We start from the raw sequence: 23,829 nt of genomic DNA, 5'->3' as shown, positions 1-23,829 counted from the left end.
AGCACAGCTCTAAGGCAGGATTCAACAAGGGCAGTTCATGACTTTCACCCACTTCTCTTGGCTCAGCTCTCCAGAGGCCTTTGTGGACCCAGCTCTGCATCCAAGCATTCACAAATACCCCCAGGCACATACTCTCCATTATCCCAGGTACTAAAATTAAAACAGGCACAAACTGGCAAGAACGGAAGTCAAGCTTAGAAGAAACATAAAGCTAGGGTCCTGGCCTATGTCCAGACTGGCTGCCTGGGAACCATCTAGTTCTGAGCACAGACAGTTATGGAAATCCCACTTCCACCAGCTTTGTTCACTGGCTCCACAGGGCCCTTGACAGGATAATCGGATAATCCAGGCAGATAAGGACACTGGCCAGGCCAGGTTGCACAAGGTTAAGCAGGAGGTAGCACTGCAGGCTCCTCCCAGGTCAAAGTAGCTGTACATCCTGGATGGCCCAGGACATCTTCAGGCTCTACTTCTTGACCACGAAACTGTAAGAAGCCACTTGTCCTTCTAGTGATAAGTTAATGATCACCCCAAATACCCAACATAGATCTGAAGGCAGCTTGTTCACATACAATACTCTGTGAGGCTTCACTGACGTCATGCCCCAAAAGCAACACCATTCATGAGTATGAAGCTCACAGGCTGAGGCCAAAGGGTCTCCTGGGGACCATAAGGAAACCAACCGTGCCTGCACCAGGCCTCTGCATTCGAGTTGAGCACAGGCTCAGCACATGCATGCATGCACACAGCTAAGCAGCACCTAGAAATGCCAGCCTGCTGTCTGCTCTATTATTCACAGGTGGCTTTCCAATATAAACACTGATTCAGGGTATTTTTTATTTGACTACACACAGTCTTAGGTCCCTAAAGACTCTGAAGAATGTAGTTTGATTTATGCTTTGTTTCCATCATGGAACAAAGAGACCTGACTCAAGTTCTCTGTCCACTTCATTTGCAAAGCTTAGGTTGAAGAGTCATGCCCCTGTGGTGGCAGAGAAGACTGACCTCAGGAAGCATTTCAAAACGATCTCTGATTCTGGGCCTTATAAGCTAGATCCCAGGGAGTTAGTCTCTCTGTCTGTCTGTCTGTCTGTCTCTGTCTCTTTCTCTGCATCTGTCTCTCCCATCCCCTTTCACTAATCTCTCAAAATAAAATGTCTAGCAGAAATAAGGACAACCTGATTTATGAAGGTGGGGGAGGTGGGAGATGGTTGAAGAGAAATATAACAATTGTTTTAAAGCCAGAACGGTTTCCTGCTGCAGTAGCCATGGTGTTTAACAAACTGAGAGTTCCTTCCTACACCATGCATAAGGATGCCAGAGATCTCCACGTCCTGTCCAGTCTGCCTTTCCTGCACTGCCATGCCATGTGTGTATGAACTGGGTCAGCAGCTGAGCACAGCTCACCACCATGGGAAAGGCCAGTGTGCTGGGTTTCCTTGACCCTAACCTGTCTTGGGACTCATGTTAAACTATTTATTATTTATTTTTATTTTATGTGTATGAATGCTATGCCCATGTGTAGTTAAGTGCACCCATGTCATGCAATGCCTGAGGAGGACAGAAGAGGGCATCAGACCCCCTGGAACTGGAATTAGACAGTTGTTAGCCATCATATGGGTGCTGGGAACTGCACCTAAGTCCTCTGGAAGAGCAGCCAGTGCTCTCAACCATTGAGCCATCTCTCCAGCCCCAACTCATATTTTTGTAAAACACAGTACTGCCTCAATAACGCAGCCATGGCAAGACATGTTTATTTTGTTTCTTTACTTCTTCAAATGACAAACATACAAGCCAGCTGGCACAGAGGCTGCTTCTGGACAAAGGTGACCAACTTGACAAGGAGACATAATCTAGAAACACCTGAAAAGAAAGCCTCAATGAAGGACTAGATTTTAGATCTAACTGGCCTGTGGGCATGTCTGTGGGGAGCTGTCATAATTACATGAACTGATGTGAAAAGGCCCAAGCTAAAAGTGGGTGGTGCCACTTTAGTGGGATCATGGGCTGAGCACTGGCAAGCCAGTCTGCCTGCATGCACTGACTATGCATGTGACTAGCTGCTTCCTGCCACTGTGACTGTCCCACAATGATGGATTATAACCTGGAGTTGAGAGCTAAAATAAATCCTTTCTCTCCTTAGTTGCTTTTGTCATGGTATTTTATCACAGCAACAGGACATGAAACTAACAGAGGGGCTATCTGTGCTCCACTCGGAGAGGTGATCTAGATCCATGCATGGTCCATGGGAAGTAAGCTCGACAGAGAAGGGCCTCTGAGCTGTTGAATGTCTTGGGGCCTGTAGCACCACTCTGTGTCCTCTACTATTCATGAGCCAATGGACTTCTGACTTAACCACATCAAAATGTCAATTTCACGAAACACTTGCATAATTACTACTCTTCTGATTTTTTTCAGTCCCTTAAAAGTGTGAAATGCATAGCTCCTGAGCTGGAAAAAACCAAGCTGAATTCCTCCCTCCCTTGGTCCAGGACAGTTAGGACACAGTATCTACTGTTTGGTGTCAGATCTGGCCACCTGCTAGGCCCAGAAGTGCTTTTGTTTACTAGAGCATCATTTTTCAGGCCACTTGAAAACGTGAGTAATTACTGCAAAGCTTCCTGCTGTGCCTTATGAATAAACAATGCAAATGTCCTTGTCCATGCATATTGTTTCCCTAGGGAAAAAACCAAAATATCTTCCATGGATGCTGAAAAATGAAGTCAGTATTCTTCCTGCTTTCTAGACAAAAAAACTGGCCAGAATCCTTACTGGCAGACTTCTGTCCAGACCATTTTATTCTGTCCCAGGAAGCTACATCCCCCATTTGGGAGACTAGGGTGTAAACAGCAGCCTGATGGAGGAAAGAGGTCTGAAGCAAACAGGGAGGTCAGGGAACACAACAGCATAGATGAGCACGAAACCCATTATTTCCAAATAAGTGTGTCGGTGAAAACATAAGTGGGCGGACATCTTCCTAATCAGAATCAGTCAAGAAAAAGTGGAGACAGGAACCATTCCCAGCAGAGTCATTCAGACACAGTTTCAGTGCTGGGAAGTGGGAGTTGGGATGAAGGACTGTACAAGTTTTCCTGTTATGAAAACAGGACACAGGTGTCGGGTGGCTGCATCTTCTAATGGAAAGAACAGATCCTGCTGCAGGGCTGGTGTCTTCCCACTGACCTCCCAGGCCACAGGGGTGGCTAGCTGCTCACTGTCTTGGAGGATCAGGTTTCAGAGGGTCTCTCTGGTGTTCCCTGGCAAGGCAATGTTCCAGCTCTGGCCTGTGTGGAGGCCAGCTCAACTTTGTGCCTCACCAACCCCTCAGGGTCCTCATGATTTGCTTCTGAAGCACCTGGGAAATGGGACTGGGAGCAGTGCCACCCAAGGCTCACCAAGTGAAAGAACACCTTCAGGTAAGAAAGGAATAGGTCAAGGAGACCTGCAGCAGCCTCCAAAGAACTCCTCAGCTGACCTCAGCACAGAGAAACACACACAGAGGCACACTGACAGAAGCACACATGCAGACATGAACACTGAGAAGCATGCACAAAAGAAGGCATACATACACAAAGAGAAACAGACATGCACACAGGAATACATAATACACACAGAGAAACATAAAAACGCACACACAAATATGAACACGCACAGAGAAGTATGAACACGGGAATACATAGTACACATAGAGAAACACACACAGAAAAACACACAGAAAAACACACAGAAAAACACACAGAAAAACACACAGAAAAACACACAGAAAAACACACAGAAAAACACACAGAAAAACACACAGAAAAACACACAGAAAAACACACAGAAAAACACACAGAAAAACACACAGAAAAACACACAGAAAAACACACAGAAAAACACACAGAAAAACACACAGAAAAACACACAGAAAAACACACAGAAAAACACACAGAAAAACATGCACACAGCGGACCATGTACACAGAAACAGGCATACTGTGAAACCCACATATGTGCAGAGAAACAAAACATGGTGAGGGAGATAGGTGCAGGAGTGTGTTGGTACAGGTTTTCTTGTAGCAAATACATGAAAAAAATATAATGAATGATTAAGCAAACAGATGTACTGGGAAAAAAGACAGTTCACATGCCTTAAGGGTTACAGACCCCACAATCACCAAGTTTTTTAATTAAAGTATTTTTCAAATTTTAAATCAATGGCCTTGCCTATACAAGAAGAAAGACAACCTTCCTTCTTAAATCACGGATGCTTCTAGCCTATGGTGCAACTCTCCATAACTCCTGGTGCTGAACAGGGACAAAGGTGGCTGCAGCCTGGTTCCTCTCAAGATGATCTCCGGCCAGATGCTCTCCAGGATCCACTCTATGCTCCCAGTACTTGACCTCTATGGTCCCTCTGGACTCTACAGACACAGCTTAAGACTTCAGCTCTTATCTCAGGCTGCTAATCTCTCCATCATTACTATTTTTTTATTTCTTCAGTTTTTTAATGATCATGCAAAGTAATGGGCTTCATTGTGGCATTTACCTGCTTTGACTGTACTGGTCCTCTCACTCCTCTCCACAGTCCCCCGTCCTCTTCCTCCCTCAAAGCCCCGCTTCCGCTTTCATGACATATGTATTCTATTACCACTGTCCCCCACCTCTTTAAAAGCTCTTCTTCCCCTCTGTGCTTGCTGGTTCAAGTTCTGAGGAAATGGGACAGTTTATGCCAAGCCTGGCCATAAGTCACAGTGCATGGGTTGCTTGGTCTAGGTCAGGACCCAACCAAATCCAATCAGCTATGATCTAGAAGGATGGGTTTCATGTGACAGACTACATGGACACTGCCAGTCAGGGGTCTCAGTAAGATGCTGTGGATATAGAGGGGAAGACAGAAAGCCGGTGATGGTGTGTGGGGGGACGGCGGGGGGAGATCTTATGGAACTGGTTCACAATACAACAGAGACCTGTAAAATACAAAAATCTGAAGGTGGGCAAACAGGCTGGAGACCCAGGAAAAGTTGCAGCTGCAGTGAGAATTCTTTCTGCTCAGGGGAGGCCCACCTTTGTTCTGCTAAGGACCTCTACTGAGTGGATAAGGCCCATGCATGTTTTAGAAGGCAATCTACCTTACTCATAGACTACTAATTTAATGTCAGTTCCAACTAAATACCTTCTCAGAAGCATCCAGATGATCTGACCATATATTTGGGAGCTGTGGCCCTGGTACACTGGCACACGAAATGCCCTATCATGGAGAGGCTGGCAGTGGAGTGAAGGGCCTGCCTCCCTCTTACAAGGCGGGAATGGGGCACACATGTTACTGCACCACAAACATCATTATCTAACAACCAAGTGTTAACCAAGGTTGTTCTGTACAGAGACCAGAACACTCTGGGTGCAGCCAAACAGATGGATAAATCATGTTATCCCACTGGGCGCCTATCCAAGAGTCAGCCAGTCGCCTGGCCAGAGGAAGGCGGCAGGCCAGGCATGCACCGCACCCGGGGAGGAGCTGACTCCAGGCTTCCTGACCCACACTGAATATGCTGCTTTCCTAAGGCTAAATCAGACTGACTGTGTTACCACAGTCAGTGGAGGAAGCAATGGTAAAACAAAATCCACAAACATTTCTACCAAATAGGAATACTGAAGTGAGAGGCTCTGTGCACTGGGGTACTCCCTGCGTGCTCCACACATGCTCAGGAAAACCAAACAAAGCAGCCTGGGGAACTGGCGACCCAATGAGACAGCATTTTAAAGTATTCAGTAGGCACTTTCATCAACCCCAAAGCACTGTGGGATAAGGAGGTATGTGGGCAACCAGCCACCTTAGAGGAGTTCCCAGAGGAGGGCTGGCTGGGAGGCAGCTGGAAGAGGCCTCCAAGAGCACTGACTAAAATGGAACCTATACAGAGATCAGAAGAAACTCGTAGCCAAAGCAGTCTCTCAGAAATGTTTCTACAGAGCCATCCTCACCCCCCTTCCCTGGGTTCCCTTGTCAGTACCCTAAGTCACCTCCTATGACCCCACTCTGGTGCCACAGTCAGTACTCTCTGTTCTAAGGGTCAGTATTCAGATGCAGATCAGCCCATCCCTGAGTACCTGAGAAGCACAGCAGCACAGTCCTGGTGTGGGAGACACCCTTCTACCTACAAATGCCAGCCAGGGATGGCCCTGGGAAGATGACAAAATAATCACGTTCTATAGGGGGCCTGATGATCTTGGACACTGACTTTTAGGGAGCCTCCTAGCAAATAAAGGTTCTTTAAGGCTCAGGATAGAAGAGGTCTTCTGGCAGGGCACAAATCCTATTCTCAAACCATGGGGCAGGCAGGAGGGAGCAGGAACTACGTGACCCAAGGGGGCACACTGCTGCCATGCACTTCCAGCACAACTGGATGTGCCTCAGAGCCTGAGCTACTCCTAGACAGCAAGCACCTTTCCACAGGGATGCATTCACCAGTACCTGTCACACAACAAAGACTGTAGCAATGAGGATGGTGGATGGATGGATAGAGGCGTATGTACATGAACATGTAGATGGGTAGGTGAGTGGGTGAGTAGGTGGGTGGATGGATAGGTGAATGAATGGATGGATGGGTAAGTGGGTGGTGACTAGATGGGTATGTTTGTAGATGGACAGGTGGAGAAGGTGGATGGTGACCTAGTGTATAGATGCATTGGTACGTGGATGGGTTCATGGTAGAAGGGTGGGCAGAAGAGTGGGTGGATAGATGAGTAAATAATGGATCAGTTGGTGGATAGGTGGGTGGAGGAATAGGTAGATGGGTGGCTGGTAGGTGGAGAGGGTGGATGGATGAATGGGTAAGTGGGTAAATGGAAGGGTGAGTAGAGAGAGGGTAGGTGCATAGATGGTGGGTAGATGGATGAGTAGAAGGAGTGAAGGGGTAGGTGGACAAGTGAACAGATGGGGTGAAACGACACTGATTTAAGAAATTTATGTAATGAAAACACAAACATTCAGGGTTAATGCTCATCTACTTGTTGCCACGCCAATATAAACATCCCACATGTTTGAAAAAATAACAATGACCACTAGCTATGGGTTTTAACTGCTATTTTTAAATGTTAAAAGTGAAGCTCCTCTGGTTTTAGATTTTTAGAAACATTTGTTTCACTCCAGGAAGCAACAAGCCTAATCTTACTCCCTAGAGGAAGCCTGGTGGTGATTGGGACGAAGACCATGACTTTAATGACAAGGACTTCCGACACACAGAGGCCCATGTTTTCCACAGTGAAACATGCTGGCTCTCCCATTATATTCAAAATCTATTTTCTTTCCTATGACTCTTCTTTTTTGAGATAAAGTCTAGAGTATTATGAATCCCAGGCTGCCCTCCAACTAGCTATGTGGCCAAGAATGACCTTGAATTTCTGATTCTCCTGACTCCATCTCTCAAGTGCTGGGATTACAGTCATGCATCACCATGACCAGCGTAGACACTGCTAAGGATTGAACCCAGGGCTTCCTGCATGCTAAGTGAGCATCAACTGAGCTATATTCCCAACCCTCCAATGTTTCTGTGTGAAGAAATCTTCCTGCCTAAGTACTGGTGGTTGTAGTTTTTCCCCTAAAAAGGAATCAATATTAGGCTAAAAGCTTTAATCATTGTTAAAGTAAATCTTCCCAGTTCTACTGATAGCCTTTTTTTTTTAAAGTGGATCTAAATGTCAACTTTTGCTGTCCTTTATCCTCAGTGAGTAGCTAACATCAGATCGGCAATGTTTTAGAGAAGGAGACTTGTTTCTGAAAATAAAGAAGGGGGCTTTGAGGATGGCACCCATAATCATAGGGTATTCTGGTATCCTGTCCTCAAAAGGAAAAATTAGATGTTTCTTAAACATCTGTTTAGGCCTGTTACAGAAGACTGGGTCCATGAAAGCACACATGGAAAACTATACTGGGACAATTTCCTGTTTGCAATGCAAATCTCCCTCCGCTTCCACCAAAGCTAACATTTAAAATAAGAGGATTCCGCCCTGTTAGCTCACAGCCTGCAAGCTGCCAGCACAACGATGGGGTCTTCCTGAGTCTGACCAGGTACTCACCTTGTAAGCTGACTCCTATACCCAAGCCTCCTTGCTCCTCACAAGACCCAGCCCTTTCCAAGAGAGCTCCAGGGAGTAGTAGGTCTCTTGTCCCCTGCCAGACACTGCATCCCGAGTACCAAGTCACCTAGCTCATTTTCCCCCCAGCACCTCCAACATTGCACGTCCCATAACGTATGTTCTTTATGACATTTTGAAACAATACTTTCTTAAAAGAGTAATAAAATTGAACAAGGTTTGAAATTGTTATACCCTCAAAGGCTGAGATATGGTCTCTCTCATAAACAGAAACTGTTAGAGCATCCTGCTACTTTGCACCGAACAATCCTTCCCTCAACTAGCAGACTGAAGCACAGATTCCAGGGGGCAGGGCTACGAGATTGCTGAGAGTGACTGTATACAGGGGCACCTGCTCTGGTCAGCTCTCTGCACTGGACCAGGAGTCCCTGAGCTTGGAACACAGTAAGCCCTACCCAGAAATGGGAGTCCCTGAGCTCCAGCAGCGACTCACTCCACATCGAGAACCCCTGAATTTGGGGCACTGCTCCATTCTCGGCTGGAAAGCCCATAAGCTTGGAATCCAAGTAGATGTTATTTGCAGATTCTATCTCTGTGAAATGCAACCCCTAAACTAATACCTGGAGTTGTGCCATCAGAGTAGACAGGTGCAAAATGGTGGAAAATATGAGTCACCTGACACGTGTGTTCCAACAGGAGGACACTCACTATGACAGGCAGCCTTCTTGCCCCAGCTCTTACACTTACTTAGTGCCACCACTTTAGTGTTTTTGTGCTTTTGTTGATTCTGAAGTTAAACATTTCCAGCTGAGCAGAGCACTGAGCAAGGCCCTGTGTGTCTTCAGGTGGGCCTTGCAGAGGATCAATGCACAGGATCATCCCTGCTCCATTTGGGAAAGAGCTGCAGGACTATTAGTCACCAGCTCAATGATACTAGATGAGCCATGTGCATACGCTAGGCATCTTCAAATCTTAGCACACAAAAACCAAGGTTATCTGTAGATCTGTTGGTTTCAATGCTGTGACCAGAAACATAGGAACTTTACCCTGTCCTTCAACCTGTTAGCCCTCCTTTATGCTATGTCTCAGACATACCTTCCATGAACAGTGAGACTCAGTCATAAACAAGGGCTGGGGAGCAGAGGATGGAAGCCCCACGATCAGATGATCAGACTCCACCTAGTACAGGTTATCACTGTCTTGCTGGGACCACTGGCTCAGCCTAGAAACAGCCACAGAACAGGACCCGGCAGAATCCAGAATAAAGACAGAGTTTTCAAAAGAATTTAATGAGCCAACATGACCATACGAATGTATTTACCCTGCAAAAACACAGATCTTATTCCTGTAGTTCTGGGATTAGAGTCCCCTCTGCACCTCACTGTCACTGTGACAGTGGCTTCCCTCAGTGAGAGCTGTGTTGCATTAACCCTATAGTAGTAGCCAAGTGATCAGTGCTCTCGGGAAAGCTGGGGGAGGGAGGAAACCAAATAGGAATTACATCAGATGCCAAGCAGATCAAAACCACATTGAAGACTACAGAAACATGTCCCCAAAATAACCTAGACAGATAACACACCAAAAAAGTACAGAATGCTATTTTAGAAGTAGTTAGATTGGTCGAAAAATGAAAACAAAGTGATGACCTGTAATAAGAATTTGGTTAAATAAACTTGACAATTCCATAGAAAAAAGTACTATGTTCATTAACAATGAGGTAGGTCTGGGCTCAGTGGCCCAGTGGTGCAGCACTTGCCTGGCACAGGTGAGGTCCTAGGATCAGTTCCCAGCACTGCGTGTATATCTATAATGATGAAAGTGCAGAACTCCAGTCACCAAAGAGGCACATGATCAAAATGAGATGCCAAGCATGATGGCACAGGCCTTTAATCCCAGGTCTTGGGAGGCAGTGACAGGCAGATCTCTGTGAGTTCGATGACAACCTGGTCTACATAGCAATTTCCAGGCCAGTCTCACATAGATCCTGGCGAAAAGAAAGTATGTGAGACTGGGGAGATGGCTCAGAGGGTGAAGTGCTTGTCATGCAAAGCTGAAGACATGAGTTCAGATTCTCAGCACTCACACAAAAAAAGCTGGACATGGCAGTGCACACCTGTAGCACCAGAAATGTGGGACGGAGAGAGGTGGATCCCTAGTGCTCACTGACCATCTAGCCTAGCCAACTGCTGAGCTACAGGTTCAATGAGGGACCTTATTTCAAAAAACAAGGTGCGAAACAATCAAGAAAGACATCCCACATCAACCTCTGGCCTCACATGCACATTCACACACATGCACTCACCTGCACACATACCCAAATGATGCACTATACAAATATATATGTGGCCAGATACTAAAACATACAAAGCACATTACAGAGCAATACGTGCATCATGACCTAATTTTTGAAAATGGTTATTACAGGCATATCAACATGTACACATGCCCAGGCACACACAAGGATATTTGGGTAGACATGTATCTGAGGGAGAACCCAACACACAGTTTTCTCTAATGATATAATGTAGGTCATTTGCTGTGCTTTACCTGGATTGTCAAATTTTTTGAACATGAAGATGTAAAACTTGCAAACCAAAAATTTTAAAACAATGTTGTAAAAGAAAAACAACACGATGCAACAAGTGGGTGAAGAGCAGGTTTCCTGACCCTGAAGATGACTTGTAGAGACTACTGTCAGCCCTGCTTCCAGTAGGAAGAGTCAATCTAACATGTGTGCTCACCAGACAATTCCTCCCAAAGATGAACAGCTCAGAGATCCTAGGGGAAAAGTCATGGGGCAAATTTCCAAAGACCTTGCAAGTTTATATACAGCATTAGAATTGTAAGAAGGTAAACAGGAAAAGCTTGGAGCCCTCCAGCCAAGGGGCAGGCAGGAACCCAAGCAGACTACAGCCTCATATCTCAGGCACACAGCAGACAAAAGATATATGGTTACTCTGTAAGTCAGACCTGCTCGGAAATGCAACTGACTCCTGGCCCCCAGAGGCCAATGGTCCCAGTTTCTCTCTCGAGTTCTTTATCGTATCATCCACCATTTTCAAAATGACCTGAGGCTGTGTACCCCACTTGCCTCATCCCTTGGAGAACTCCAGTAGCCACCTTGTGAGAACACAGAGGTAGGGACCAGCACTGAGCCCACTGTCCCCTTAGCACAGATAATCACATGTCAGGCATAAACAGGCTACTGTGAACGCCCAAGCAGTAGATGGTGCAATGATTCCTCTAAGGACAGAGTTTAGGGCCACTTTGTCAGGGGTGGAGGCTAAAGTCACCTTAGGTGATAGCACATGGAAACAAAGGGACATGAGCATCCTGACATTGGTGGACCTCTCTGAGAAGAGGTCAATACTCAGAACCCTTCCACACAGCCCCCTATGGAGGAGTCCCCAGAACAGAAACTGAACCAGTGAGAGGGAGAATGGAAGAGGGCACAGTAACCATGCCCCAGTGACATCCAATATGGCTGGAGCAGAAGATGAGTTGTTTGAAGCCACTCTGTGGACACATGCTCTGTGCACTGGCTGGAGCCCCTACATGCAGGATACAACACATGGCCAGACTCACCAATGCAGTGTGAGCAGTGGGAGGCCTCACCTCAGGTGGCTTAGCACGGTGAGCCAAACCCATCCCATCACAGCCTGGAGGCCATGGAGGGAAGACAGAGTTTCAGGATGGACAGAGGATATGCTTAAGTGACCGTTTCAGCAACAACCCAAAGTCAGATGGCAAGCACTTCAGTTGGTGATAACTACTCCATTCTGCCTTTGTGCTTAGCAGACTCCACAGACAAGATGTGAACTCCAGTCCTGGCTTGTTCTAACACCTCAAGCTACAACAGGCAGCTGCCCATAAGCTGCTGTGGCAACACTTGGCTTTATGCAGAACCTCCAACAGAAAGCTCCCCAACCAAGAGCGTCTGTGTGCTAAGCCACCTGGGTTGAGTTGTTCCAAATTTTTCTGAAAAATCTGAACTTGTATTATGCTGATTGTTACTTATTTTTACCACACCTTATTGCAAAGGAATTTAAAGAATGCTAAAAAGTAACAGATTTTAGAAGGGAAGAATGTCCACTCTCAAATAAAATGAAATAACAGGGGTGAGACTGAGTCACTCTCCTGAGACTGAAGAGCAGATAATATATTATCTATCATACAGGAATAACTATTTTTACAATATTGTACCTCATTCAAAAATGAGATGACCCAAGAGATGGAGAGCATGCAAGGTAAGTGTGCAACGGGCCCAGCAAATGCCTGAGAGAGATGGTGCAGGGACTCAGGGAAGACTGAAGCAGCCGAATCTCAGGAGAGATGTCCGAAGTTAAGCCACCAGAACACTCCAGGAGAGGAGGGAGCTACAGAGAGCTGCAGAGAGCGGAGTGGAGCCCGATAGCTTGCACCCACAGACTTGAACAGAAGAATCTACATGGCTGAGAAGCAGCACTCACTAGACGAGAGTGAATGGTGCTGGTCTGCACCCAGCACACAGTGCAATGATTCAGAGCACTGGCTGTGATGTCTGGGAAGAATCTGGCCCCGGACGGACAGGTGCTGGCAACTGGCCTAAGATGGAGCCCTGTTCCATTCCTGCCTCATCAATCTCAAAAGCAAGATGAGAAAGGGCCACATGACTTCTGCACGCTTAGCTGAACAGTAGAATAAAGCTCAGGATGACTACAGGACACAAACTACCTAGCGCTCATCAAGGCGAAGTTCACAATGTCTGGGATCTAGTAAAACGCATAGCTTGGAGCTGGGAAGAAGGTCAGTCACGAAAATGTTGGCCATGTGACCATGAGGTCCTGAGTTCAGATCCCCAAAACCCACATAAAAAGTTGAACACGGCAGCACATGTCTGTAAGCTCAGTGCTAGGGAGGTACAGACAGGAATTTGCTGGTCTAGCTGAATCAGTAAGCTCTAGGTTCAGTGAGAGACCCTGCCTCAAAAAAGAAGATGGCGAACGACTGAGGAAGACACTAGTGTGACTCTCTGGCCTATACATGCAAACACACAAAATGAATAAATAGACCTAAAATAAAGAGCTTTCTAGACATACAAAAGCTAAAAGAATCATCACCAACAGGTCTACACTACAAAGAATATGACAGGAAATCCTTGACAGAAGATGGAAACATTTCTACGTAAGGAATTAAGAACCTCAGAACAAATAGAGAAGTTTTCTGCCCATTTAAACCTTTAAATGTGCTAAACAAAATTTTAAAAATAGAGTGCGGTGTTTATAATGTATGTAAAATTAAAACGTTAGACAACAGTGTCACAAGACAGCCTACAGAGAAATGGAGGTAAGCTGAGCTGTTGTAAAGTTCTCAGGTTATATATTCAGCAATACAATTTAAAGATAAGCTGTTACAAAATATAAATGTCTACTGTAAATCCTAATGTAACTACCGAAATAAGTAGATTTATAGAGAATAACCAATAAAGAATAGAAAATAGACTATTTAAAATGCACTGAATTCAAAATGAGTTTTAAAAAAAGTAACATGTGGGACAGATACTAAGAGATTTAAAATCAGTCATATCAATTATCACATTAAACATAAATGGTCTAAATGTCCCAATGAAAAGGCAGGTTGTTAAGACAGATGAAAAGGCCCACCTATTGTTGCCTAAAAGAAATATACTTTGAACATAAACACACATACAAATTTAAAATAAGGATATGGAAATATATATGATGCTAATACTAATAAAAAGATGGAGCAACAACACAGATATCAGACAAAACACATTTCAGAGCACACAACATTATGGAGAATTTTTTCAATCACTGCAGTAAAAGAAGAGTCCCTTCATCAAGGTAAACATAAGAATCCTAAATAATCATGTGCCTCAGAACACAGCTATAATAGACATGATGAAAAACTAGTAAGAACTCGAGAAGAAACAGGCAAATTTGCAACTGTCACAAGAGGTCTCAACACTTTTCTGTTACTGATGGAGCATACAGGCATAGGAAGATCTAAACAACATTGTTGGCAGTACAGCTACGTCGCAAAATCCTCTACCCAACAGCAGCAGAACGTGTTCTTTTTTTTTTTTTTTAATACATAAGACAAATTTCCAAAGTAAGTCATATTCTAAGTCATAAACTACAACAAACTTAAAAGGATATAAGTTTACAGTTTATACTCTGACATGAAAGAATTAAATTAGAGAACAGCAGAAACCCTGTGAAAAATCCCAAAACATTCAGAAACGAAGTAGTACAACTGTAAATAATCCATAGGTCAATAAAGAAACCAAAGGGGAAATCAGAAAGTTCTCTGAACATAATGAAAATTACAAATGTGTCAGAAAAGAAAACATGGCTCAAATAAAAGACCTGTTTTCACATTAATAAAGTAGGAGGAAAACTAGATAGATGGCTTAGCAGTTAAGAGCACTTCCTGCTCTTGTAGATGACCAGCACCAACATCAGGTAGCTCACAACCACCTGTAACTCCAGCCCCTGGCTTCTGTGGGAACCATAAGCATGTACACAGACACAAAGACATGGGGGGGGGGGTAAAAATACACATAATTGAAAAATAAGCAGTGCATTTTACTTTTAAAATTATGTTTATGTGCATTTGAGGGCACTTGGGTTCAAACATGGGTCCTCTGAAAGAGCAATACATGCTATTGACTGCTGGGCCATCTTTCCAGCTCCACAAAATAAACCATAAATAAATAGAAGATAGATAGATGATAGATGATAGATAGATGATAGATGATAGCTAGCTAGCTAGATGATAGATAGATGATAGATGATATAGATAGATGATAGATAGATGATAGATAGATAAATAGATGATAAATAGAAAGATAGATGATAAATTGATAGGTTGATATATTGATAGATAGATGATAGATGGATGGATAGATAGATGATTGATAGATAGATAGATATAGATAGATAGATAGATAGATAGATAGATAGATAGATAGATAGATGATAGATAGATGGTAGATAGATGATAGATAGATAGATAGATAGATAGATAGATAGATAGATAGATAGATACATACATACATACATAGATGATAGATAGATAGAAAGAACAGGGGACAGATTCAATCCAAAGCAGAAGAAAAGACATGAGGATCAGAGGAGACAGATGAGTGCTGGGCCTGGTGGCAAATGTCCATAATCTCAGTATTCAGGAGGCTGACACAGAACAACCACCACCAGTTCCAGGCCAGCCTGATCTACCTCCTAGTGAACCCTAAGCCAACCTGAGCTAAAAAGTAAAACTATCTCAAAATATGGGGTGGGGGGTGAGGGAGGAAACACAAAGTAGGAAAACCAGAGAAAAATCAAGGACTCCAAAAGTTGATTTTTCAACAATAAAACTAATAAACATTTAGGCAGGCTGATTACAAAAGTTAAAAGAGAGGCACGAGTCTGCTTGCGAGAGAGAACAGACATTACTATAAATTCTTCAGATAAGATGATGACAAGGAAACGCTAGATAGATTTATCAACTTCTGAGAAGTAAGTTAGTGCCTTCAAAGACAGTATCGCAAATCTCACTGGGTGGGACCTGCTCCCTCCCTTAAGGAGCCTTATATTCACAGAAGAATTGAAACTGTCCTTTATAATCCTTCATAAAATGACAGCTCTGAGAGACAGTGGCTCACTACACAACTACTCCCAAGACTTCAGGAAGACATGAGCTACCCAGACTTCTCCAGTCATGAGAAGGGGGAATGCATCACAATCCCTGCTGTGAGGCATAGCTTACCCTCATATTCCAAAATCAGAAAAAGTTTCAATAAAGAAAACTAAAGGGCAACATCAATCATGAGCAGAGATGCAAGAATCTGTGTGCTCTGCAAGAATCCCCATAAGCACAGAGGGCAGACAAGGGAGGGACCAGGACGCTGTGGGGAAGGTGTCTATGAGACAGACACAGAGTAGAGCTGGCCAGGCATCCACTTCTGTATCTGTACCTTTTGAAATACCAACTGTGCCTTGATGAGGCTTTTTCTTCTATATAAATTTACCTAGACAAAAGTCAAGTTTCTACCTCAGACCTGAGGTTAGAGCAAAAGGCAAGGTGATCTGAGGACTGCAATCTTTCAGTCTCCTGGTACAGCTAGGCACCAAACATCAGAGCAGGCTGAGAATCATCCTGCTCAGGGACTGAATCCCACCAAACTGGACACCCAGGCCTGAAGTCCTGACCATAGAGTTCTGTAAGAACCTCAGCTCACAACATCTATTTGAATCTGGTTTCATTTCTCCTTATTGTCAAGTGCAAATTAAAAGGCCAACTTCTCCAACCTTACGATCTGTCGATGGGAGTCAGTACAATGCAGCTGACTCTCCAACTCTCCCCCAGTTTTACAATTAATCAGAAGATCCGCTTTGTGTCTGTTGTCTGTGTATTAATGGTGTGCCTCTTGCCCAGCCTGCCCAACACACAAGACTTCAGATAAAACCACATGGACTCCTCCCAAGCTTCTTTCCCACATGCTAGGGAGCACAGACTGCAGACATGGGGTGACTAAGAGCAAGCCGAGCATAGAGAAGCTGGCCCAAGAAGGCCTTTCCCACAACCTCTCTAGCACAGTAGAGCATTCTCTCCCGAATCTCCCTCAGAAGGGAACTTACAGCTTTAAGTCATCAGGTAGGGAAACTGAGTCAGATTAACAGAAGAGGATACCAAGTGATGCATGGGGAGAAAAATGCCTGATGTTGGCTCCATTAGGATCAAACTGAGCTTCCAGTGGGAGCTGCCTGGTCCCAGGGTCACAAGTGGATGAATTCTTTTCAAACCATTTCCTTGACCTCAAAGCATAGCCAGAAGGACTAAAAGGCAGGACTACCCTGGCTTCCTCACAGAAGCATTTTCCACACACACCATCCAAGCACAAGTGTTCAGAGGATAAGGTGGTTTGAAGGAAAATGTCCCCCATAGGCTCCAAGTATTTGGATATTTTTGTCCCCAGTTGGTGGCGCTGTTCTGAGAGATCTTAGAAGGTATGGCCATCCTGGAGGAAGTTCATCACTGGGTGAGGGGGTAAAGAGTTCTTAAACCTTACCAGATCTCCCATCCCTCTCTTCCTTCCTGTGCCTGCTTGAAGATGTGAGAGCTTAGCTTCATCCTCCAGCCACCTCTGCCATCATGCCTCCCCACCAAGACAGACTGTAATTCCCCTGGAACTGTAAGCTCAAATAAACTCTTCCTTGTATAAATTGCTTTGGTCAGTGTTTCTGTTACAGCAACAGGAAAGTAACTAATACAGGTAATGATACCTCAGCACAGACCCATCCCTAGAAGAATATCCCAATACAGCCCCAATGCATGCCACCTAGACACAGGCCCCGTCAGGCCTCAGATGAACACCGAGGGTTCTTTCCTCTTTTGTCAGCACCCCAGGAACCCACACTGAACACAGCAGCCACCCGTGCACTGGCAGAGCATGTGGGAGAAGACCTGGGCTCATACATCTGAGCCTCCCTCGGGCTAGAAGCCAGGACCATGAGCTCTTGTGTTGAATGACCACTGTGAGAAGGGGAGTTCATCCCAGGAATCAAGAACTGAAGGTGCCCCCAGAGGACATGATCAGGAGCCAGGGAACTTCCTACGAACTGAATACACTTATGGACAGTGTCAGGAAAGGAGAGGTCAGGGGAGCCTGGCAGATACCACCAGTCCAACTTCTTCTCCTCCAGTCTTCAAGGGAAGTGGGTAGGTAGCTACTTTCCTCAACAACCCACTGGAGAAGCAGTGCTGATGGATGATGACAAGATGTGGACCATTGTGATAAATGGGACGAGTATGCTGGACAACAGGAACCATCTCCATTCCTATGGGTCCTAATCCCAACAAGCAGGTGTGGGTCCGAAAGGCAGCAACATTCAGGGATTTCACCCATATGGGTGCAAGTGAGTGCATGTCCACTGTACCCAGAGCTCTGCTTATTACTCTGCCCCAGAGTCCTGGCACACCTGGGTATCACCCTATGCTCCATCAGGAGAGCTCTCCCCACTCTCCAACACCCAGCTGGGCCTGGTATCCCACAAGGATGAGCGCGGGAATTGGGTCTTTATTAAACTGGCTGGTATAGAATATAGCCCAAACACAAAAGAAGTGACCAGAAAACTAAGAAGCACCAGCCTTGGGGGCCTATGGACAGTGGCCCTAGGGCTAGGCCTTGCCTGCTCTGGGGTCTAGGTATTGGTACCATGGGAAAGCACACCTACATCACAGCCTCAAGCCCTTCTTGCACCAGGGTTTCTGCCACATTGCCAGAGTTTGAGACAACTCCCTGGCTTTGGAATGGCCTGGACTGCCCAGTGGATGTTAATTTTCAGGCTCAGTTTCCATGATCTTGGCAGTGGAGATTTCGGAAGATAGAAACATGAGAAAGGAGCAGGGTGTCGGGGGCGGAGGCCCAGTGCCCTCAGAACCCAGGACTGTTTGTTTAAAGGCTACTCCCCCAAGAAAGCCTAGGGAAAGGGGCGCACAGGAAGGGAGTCAGGAAAAGGGCATGCTTTATCCTTTGATAATAACTCTTCACCTTCTACTGCAGGGTGTTATTTGGTACATTGCGAGAAAACTAGGCAGGCATTTCTACCAGCATTCAGAGCCACACCAAGTGACAGATACTTCCCGGAGGTGGTGGGACAAGGAGAGGCACAACACAGAGCATTGGGTGCAGAACGGTGCAGGGTACCATCACTACTGTTCCACCTCACACTTCCAGGTGCCAGAGAGCAAGGCCTATCCCACCATGACCAGCAACGAGACCTGAGTCCATTTCTGAAGCCCTAAACAATCTGGTATGCCCCCTGGCCAAAACCCACCTCTGAAACATTGAGTTTGGGAGGAGCCTGATATTTTCCAGTGATTCTGATTCAATATTTTGGGAAGGAACGTGGGGATGGGAGTTTGGGCAGCAAAACTGGTACCGTGACAATGAGGTGATCCCATCAACTTTGGGACTAGGATTCTGTAAGTTCATTATTTGTTAGGTCCAATTTCTACCCAACCATTTTTGTGTTGTTAGTTTTGTTTTGCAGTACCAGGGATCTAACTCTAGGCCTTACATGCTTAGACAAGCTCTCTACCACTTTGTTATATCTCCAGTCTCCAATGTAGAAAATAATAGAAAGTATCAGCATATACATGAGATCAGGGAGTGGACAGAGAAGCTGAAAGCAAAGCACTAAATGTTTCCACATGTGACTGCTCCATCAGGCAACCCCACCCACACCAGTCTGGACCCAAACACAGAATGGGGCTCTGCTTCCCACCTGTCTCTTTCTTCCCCAAGCCCTACACACATAACCCTGTCCACACATACACTATGCCAGAGAAAGGAACTTGCTAACTCATGGTCATTAACACACCATCCCAGACTCAATTCTGGCTCTTAGCTCTTTTCCCTCTGTCTACCACCCCTCCATAGCACTCACCACAGGGAGAGGCACTGAGTCCCCCACATCTGTAGCTCTCCAAGGGATCTAATCAATTTCGCATGTGTTCTACTTGCCGGGAAGAATGAGTGGCACCAAGTACTGTTGGTTCAAACTTTCAGAAAACCTCAGGCATCCAAGCAAGTGCAAGGTCTGAATTTCTGCAATCACACCTTTTGAAGAAATCCAGGCATGACTGCGGTGTCACTCTGGATGCCTCAAAAGCTCTGCTACTTTTTTAAATTAGATTTTTATTTGTGTGCACACAAAGCACACATAGAGATGTCAGAAGACAACTTGCAGAAGTCAGTTCTCTCCTTCCACCATGTGGGTCCCAAGGGTTGAACTCGGGTTGTTAAGCTTGGCAGCAAGCTCCTTTAACCAGCTGAGCCATCTCACATTACATTTTTGTGTAGAATGGTACCATGCAAAGCAGAGTGCTGAACCCCAGGTCTGTTCCACAGTACTCATTTAAGAGTATGTTTCAAAAAGCAATTAAGATTTGAGAACAAAGTGTAAGTAACTGACTTTACCCAGATGTGAAAAATGGCTTCAGGGTCCAAGTTTTGCCCACTGACTCATTGCTGATATTTCCTGCATTTGGGACACCTTACCCCAGCCAGTTTTAAATGTTTATTGCTTTACGGCATGCTGTCTGTCCTCTCAGATACCGACCTTGACTGATCATCCATATCCTGGGGAAGGGAAGCCTTATTTAGCAATACTGAGGACGATTTCTCAGATGGGTGCCCTCCCACCACAGCACAGCCTGCCCCATACCTATGGCCTGAGAAAATAGGTCATCTACGTACTTTGGGAGGTGAGAACACTCTCCGTCCACTCTGAATAGTTCCCTCAAATTTTTATAACATTCACAGGCTCTTCAGAGACGCCAAAAGTCACCCAGCCCAGTCTCGAAAAGTGAAAACTGTTTCTGGAATGCAGAAGTGCTGCCGGACGCAGAATTATAGTCGGCGTCTAAAACGCCTGCCTTCACAGAACCTGAGCTTTCTAATCCAAGTCGCCTGGAGAGCGGCCTGCAGCGAACTCTGGTGGCTCGGGGGCCTGGGCAGCCGCGGGCGCCAAGGGGCCGGTATTCCTTCCGATCTGGGGCCCCCGGGGTGGGGGTGGAGGGGGGCAGCGGTGTGCTATTCTAGACATCCACTTGGAAGCCAAGTGTCGAGGAAGTGGAGCACCTCTGCGAGCTGAACTAAACCAGCTCAGGGTGGAAACCGCGAGACGCATGGCGAGCAGAAACACGCTCACTGCCCGGGGGTCCAGGGACAGCCAAAGTGCCCCGGAGGGCCCACGGTGCCGCTGACCAAGTTCTGGGGGATCCCGGGCGCAGGAACCCCCCCCACACACACACATAGGCGCTGCGCCCTGCGGGGTCCCCAGGACATCCTGCGCACGGGAGGCTCCGCGCTGGAGCGACTGCGGAGACCCTTAGGGCTGGCGGCGACGCGGGAACTGAGGCAGGATTCCCCGGGAGCAGGGTGGGGTGGGTCCCGGCTCCGGGAGGAGGACAAGTGGGGCGGGCAGACTGAAGGGGAGGAGGAAGGGGACGGAGGAGGGGCGACCCGGCTGGGGGCCTGCGCTCGGGGTGCACAGGGGGCGGAGGGGGTCTAGGCTGGAGAGAAAGGAGAGACTGAACAGTAAAGGAGACCCGGCGGGGAGGGCGCAGAGGACGCGTGAGGCTTTCCCTGGAGACCGCCAGCCACTTCCCCGTGCAGCGGGGGAGTCTGAGTTTGAACAAAGGCGGCTCCAGAGGCCGCGCGCTCAGCGCTCGGGTCCGCCCCTGGCGTCCGGGTCACGACGGACAAAGGCCCAGCGCGCCCTACACCCGACGCCAGTATCCTCCACTTCCACCGACTCAGTATCTCCTTGCACCCCAGTCCCCCAGGCTCCGTACACCCCCCCCCCCGAATCTCACGTCCCGCAGACCCCAGCGCCCCCGGGCTGCACTCACAGGATGGAAGTCTGCGGCGCCACTGCGGGCACGGCCTCCAGTAACAGATGCATGCAGCGCACGGTGGTGCGGAAGCACAGGCAGCGGCTCGGACAGCCCGTGCCCGGCTTCTGGGCGACCACCGCCAGCGTCCCCCAGGCGCAGCACAGCACGAGCGCCAGCAGGCAGGGGCGCCCGGGGCACACGGCCATGGCCGACGGCGCGGACGGACGTTGGCACGCTCGGACCGGCGGAGGCCTCCGCGGGCGCTTCCACCGCCGGCTCCCAGGCTCCCAACTGTGCCCGCCCGGCAGCGGCCCACGTCCCAGCTGTGCGCGGGGGGCGGGGGGCGCCAGCTGTGCACATGCGCGGGGCTCCTCCCCTCGCGGCCTCGCGGAGGGACGGGGCGGGGCGAGCACTGGGGCCTTGGTGTTGGCTGGTGGCGACCCCTCTTCGAGACGCAGCCCGGCCTCTGCGGCCACTGTGACTGGGGTGCAGCGGCGCGTGCAGACCCCACGATGGGGGCTCCCGGAGGTGCAGAGGCTAGAAGTGGGACGGGGTTTGAATCCCCGGTTCTGCTTTCCTAACTGCAGTCTCCATGTCTCTGTGTGCAGTAAGGGTTTTGTTGCTGTTGATGTTTTGAACACTTTTAAAGTGTTGGGTCTGTTCAGGCACACTAGAAATCAGTCTCTATTTGTCTCTCCCTCCCCCTCCACTCCCCCCCACTCGAGTCCTGATTTCTCAGTGCTTGAGGACCAATAGGTACCAAGAGATGAAGGAACAATGGATTTTATTTATTGGAAATCACTGATTTAGGAACTGCCACTTAAATTTGTTTCATGAATTGTTTGTTTTTTGGCCTTTTTGAGACAGGGTCTCCCTGTAGCCACAGCTGACCCGGAACTCTCTATGTAGACCAGGCTGGCTTCAATGTCACAGAGATCAGTCTGCCTCTGCCTCCCGAGTGCTGGGATCAGAGGTGTTCGCCACAAACCCAGCACCGTTTCATGAGTTTTGACTTCACAATGGTGCAAGAGTGATATGAACTCAGAAGCTATCCTTTGAATTTTGATTTCTATGAGCTAGTAACATACAGTCTCATCCTTGGGCTGTGGGGCAGTAGTGAGCTGCACCTGCTAGTCAACCATGCAATCATGAGGGTGAATGACCTGGACTCCTCAGTGTGCTCTGATGCTCAGCTGGGGTGTAAAGTATGATAGGCTTCAGGTACACTCAATGCATTTCAATTTGCCATGGTTTATAGAGCTCACTATAAACTAAAAGCACCTGTGTGTTGGATAGTAACTATGACGTTTGTTTGATTGACCACTAGGGGGCAATAATGGATAAAGAACCGGTACATACGGTCTTGGCGATGCCTCAGCAGGTTAAGGGACTTGCTGCCAAGCTTGATGATCTTGGCTGGATCGCTGACCTTGATCTCCATACTGTGATATTTGAGCCCTGTCTCTCCCTCCTCTCTCCTCTCCTCCTCTCCCGCTCCCCTTCTTCCTCCCCCTCCCCCTCTCCCCTATCCCCTCTCCCTCTCTCCACTCTCTTTCCCTTCCTTTATCTCTCTCTGCCTTCCTCACCCCACCCCTACCCATACAAATTCATTTACCTCTCATTTAGCTTTCCTCCATCCCCTTGGAGAAACAGGTCCGGCCCCCTGGTATACAGCTCCTAAGCAGGTGCTATGCAGGATTAGAATGCTGGTGTGCTCCCTGGGGCCTGTAACAGTTTTAGAACAGATGGTCTGGAGGAGCCGGTGGTCCCCCCTGGTGATCAGTTGCAGGACTGATGGAGAACACCAGTGGGCCACCCCAGGTTGATTTTGCTTAAACAGGGAAAACAGGGATGCCCTGAGGTTAAAAGCATGTGAGCTACAAGAAATTGCATGTTGCCCCTTTCTACACTTCACTGGTTCCCCTGGGATCCATTCTCTCCATTCTTCAGACCAGGAATTTGCAGCTAGGCAGTATGACCAAAGGATTACTAGATTACCAGATTCAGAAGTGGACAAATGTGACAATCTTGATTTTCAGTTTGACTGGATTGAGCACCCAGGAGACTGTAAAATAGTTCTGGTTGTGTCTAAGGGAATTTCCAGAAAGATTTTCCTAAATGGAGAAGACTGGTTAGGTGTGTGAGTGGCACCACCCCATAGGCTGGGTGGGACAGATGGAGAGGAAGAAGCCATCTGCTCAGGCATTGTAGCTCTGTTTTCTGGCTGCCATGCAGGGGGCTGCCCTGATCCACCACGACCTTCTGTACATGAAGGACTGAAATCTCTGAAACCCAGAACCAACACAGACCTCCTTCCTTAAGTTGTTTCTACTCAGGCATTTTGTCACAG

General features: G+C 47.1%; 1 protein-coding gene across 2 annotated transcripts in view; it reads right to left on the bottom strand.

Moving 5' to 3' along the window:
- Pxdn (peroxidasin) overlaps positions 1–21,815 on the bottom strand; it is a 90,001-nt gene extending 68,186 nt beyond the window's left edge. For both annotated transcript variants that reach the window (XM_008850181.3, XM_017802498.2), the window contains exon 1: positions 21,495–21,815. In XM_008850181.3, coding sequence (XP_008848403.1) covers positions 21,495–21,685 — 191 coding nt within the window. In that variant the 5' untranslated portion in view covers positions 21,686–21,815. The remainder of the gene's footprint in view (positions 1–21,494) is intronic.
- Positions 21,816–23,829: the final 2,014 nt, after the last annotated feature.

Source organism: Nannospalax galili, unplaced genomic scaffold (assembly GCF_000622305.1).
Source record: "Nannospalax galili isolate Female #2095 unplaced genomic scaffold, S.galili_v1.0 scaffold100, whole genome shotgun sequence".
Lineage (NCBI taxonomy): Eukaryota > Metazoa > Chordata > Mammalia > Rodentia > Spalacidae > Nannospalax > Nannospalax galili.
The sequence above is the reverse complement of the archived record's forward strand: the minus strand, read 5'-3'. Positions and strand labels throughout refer to the sequence as shown.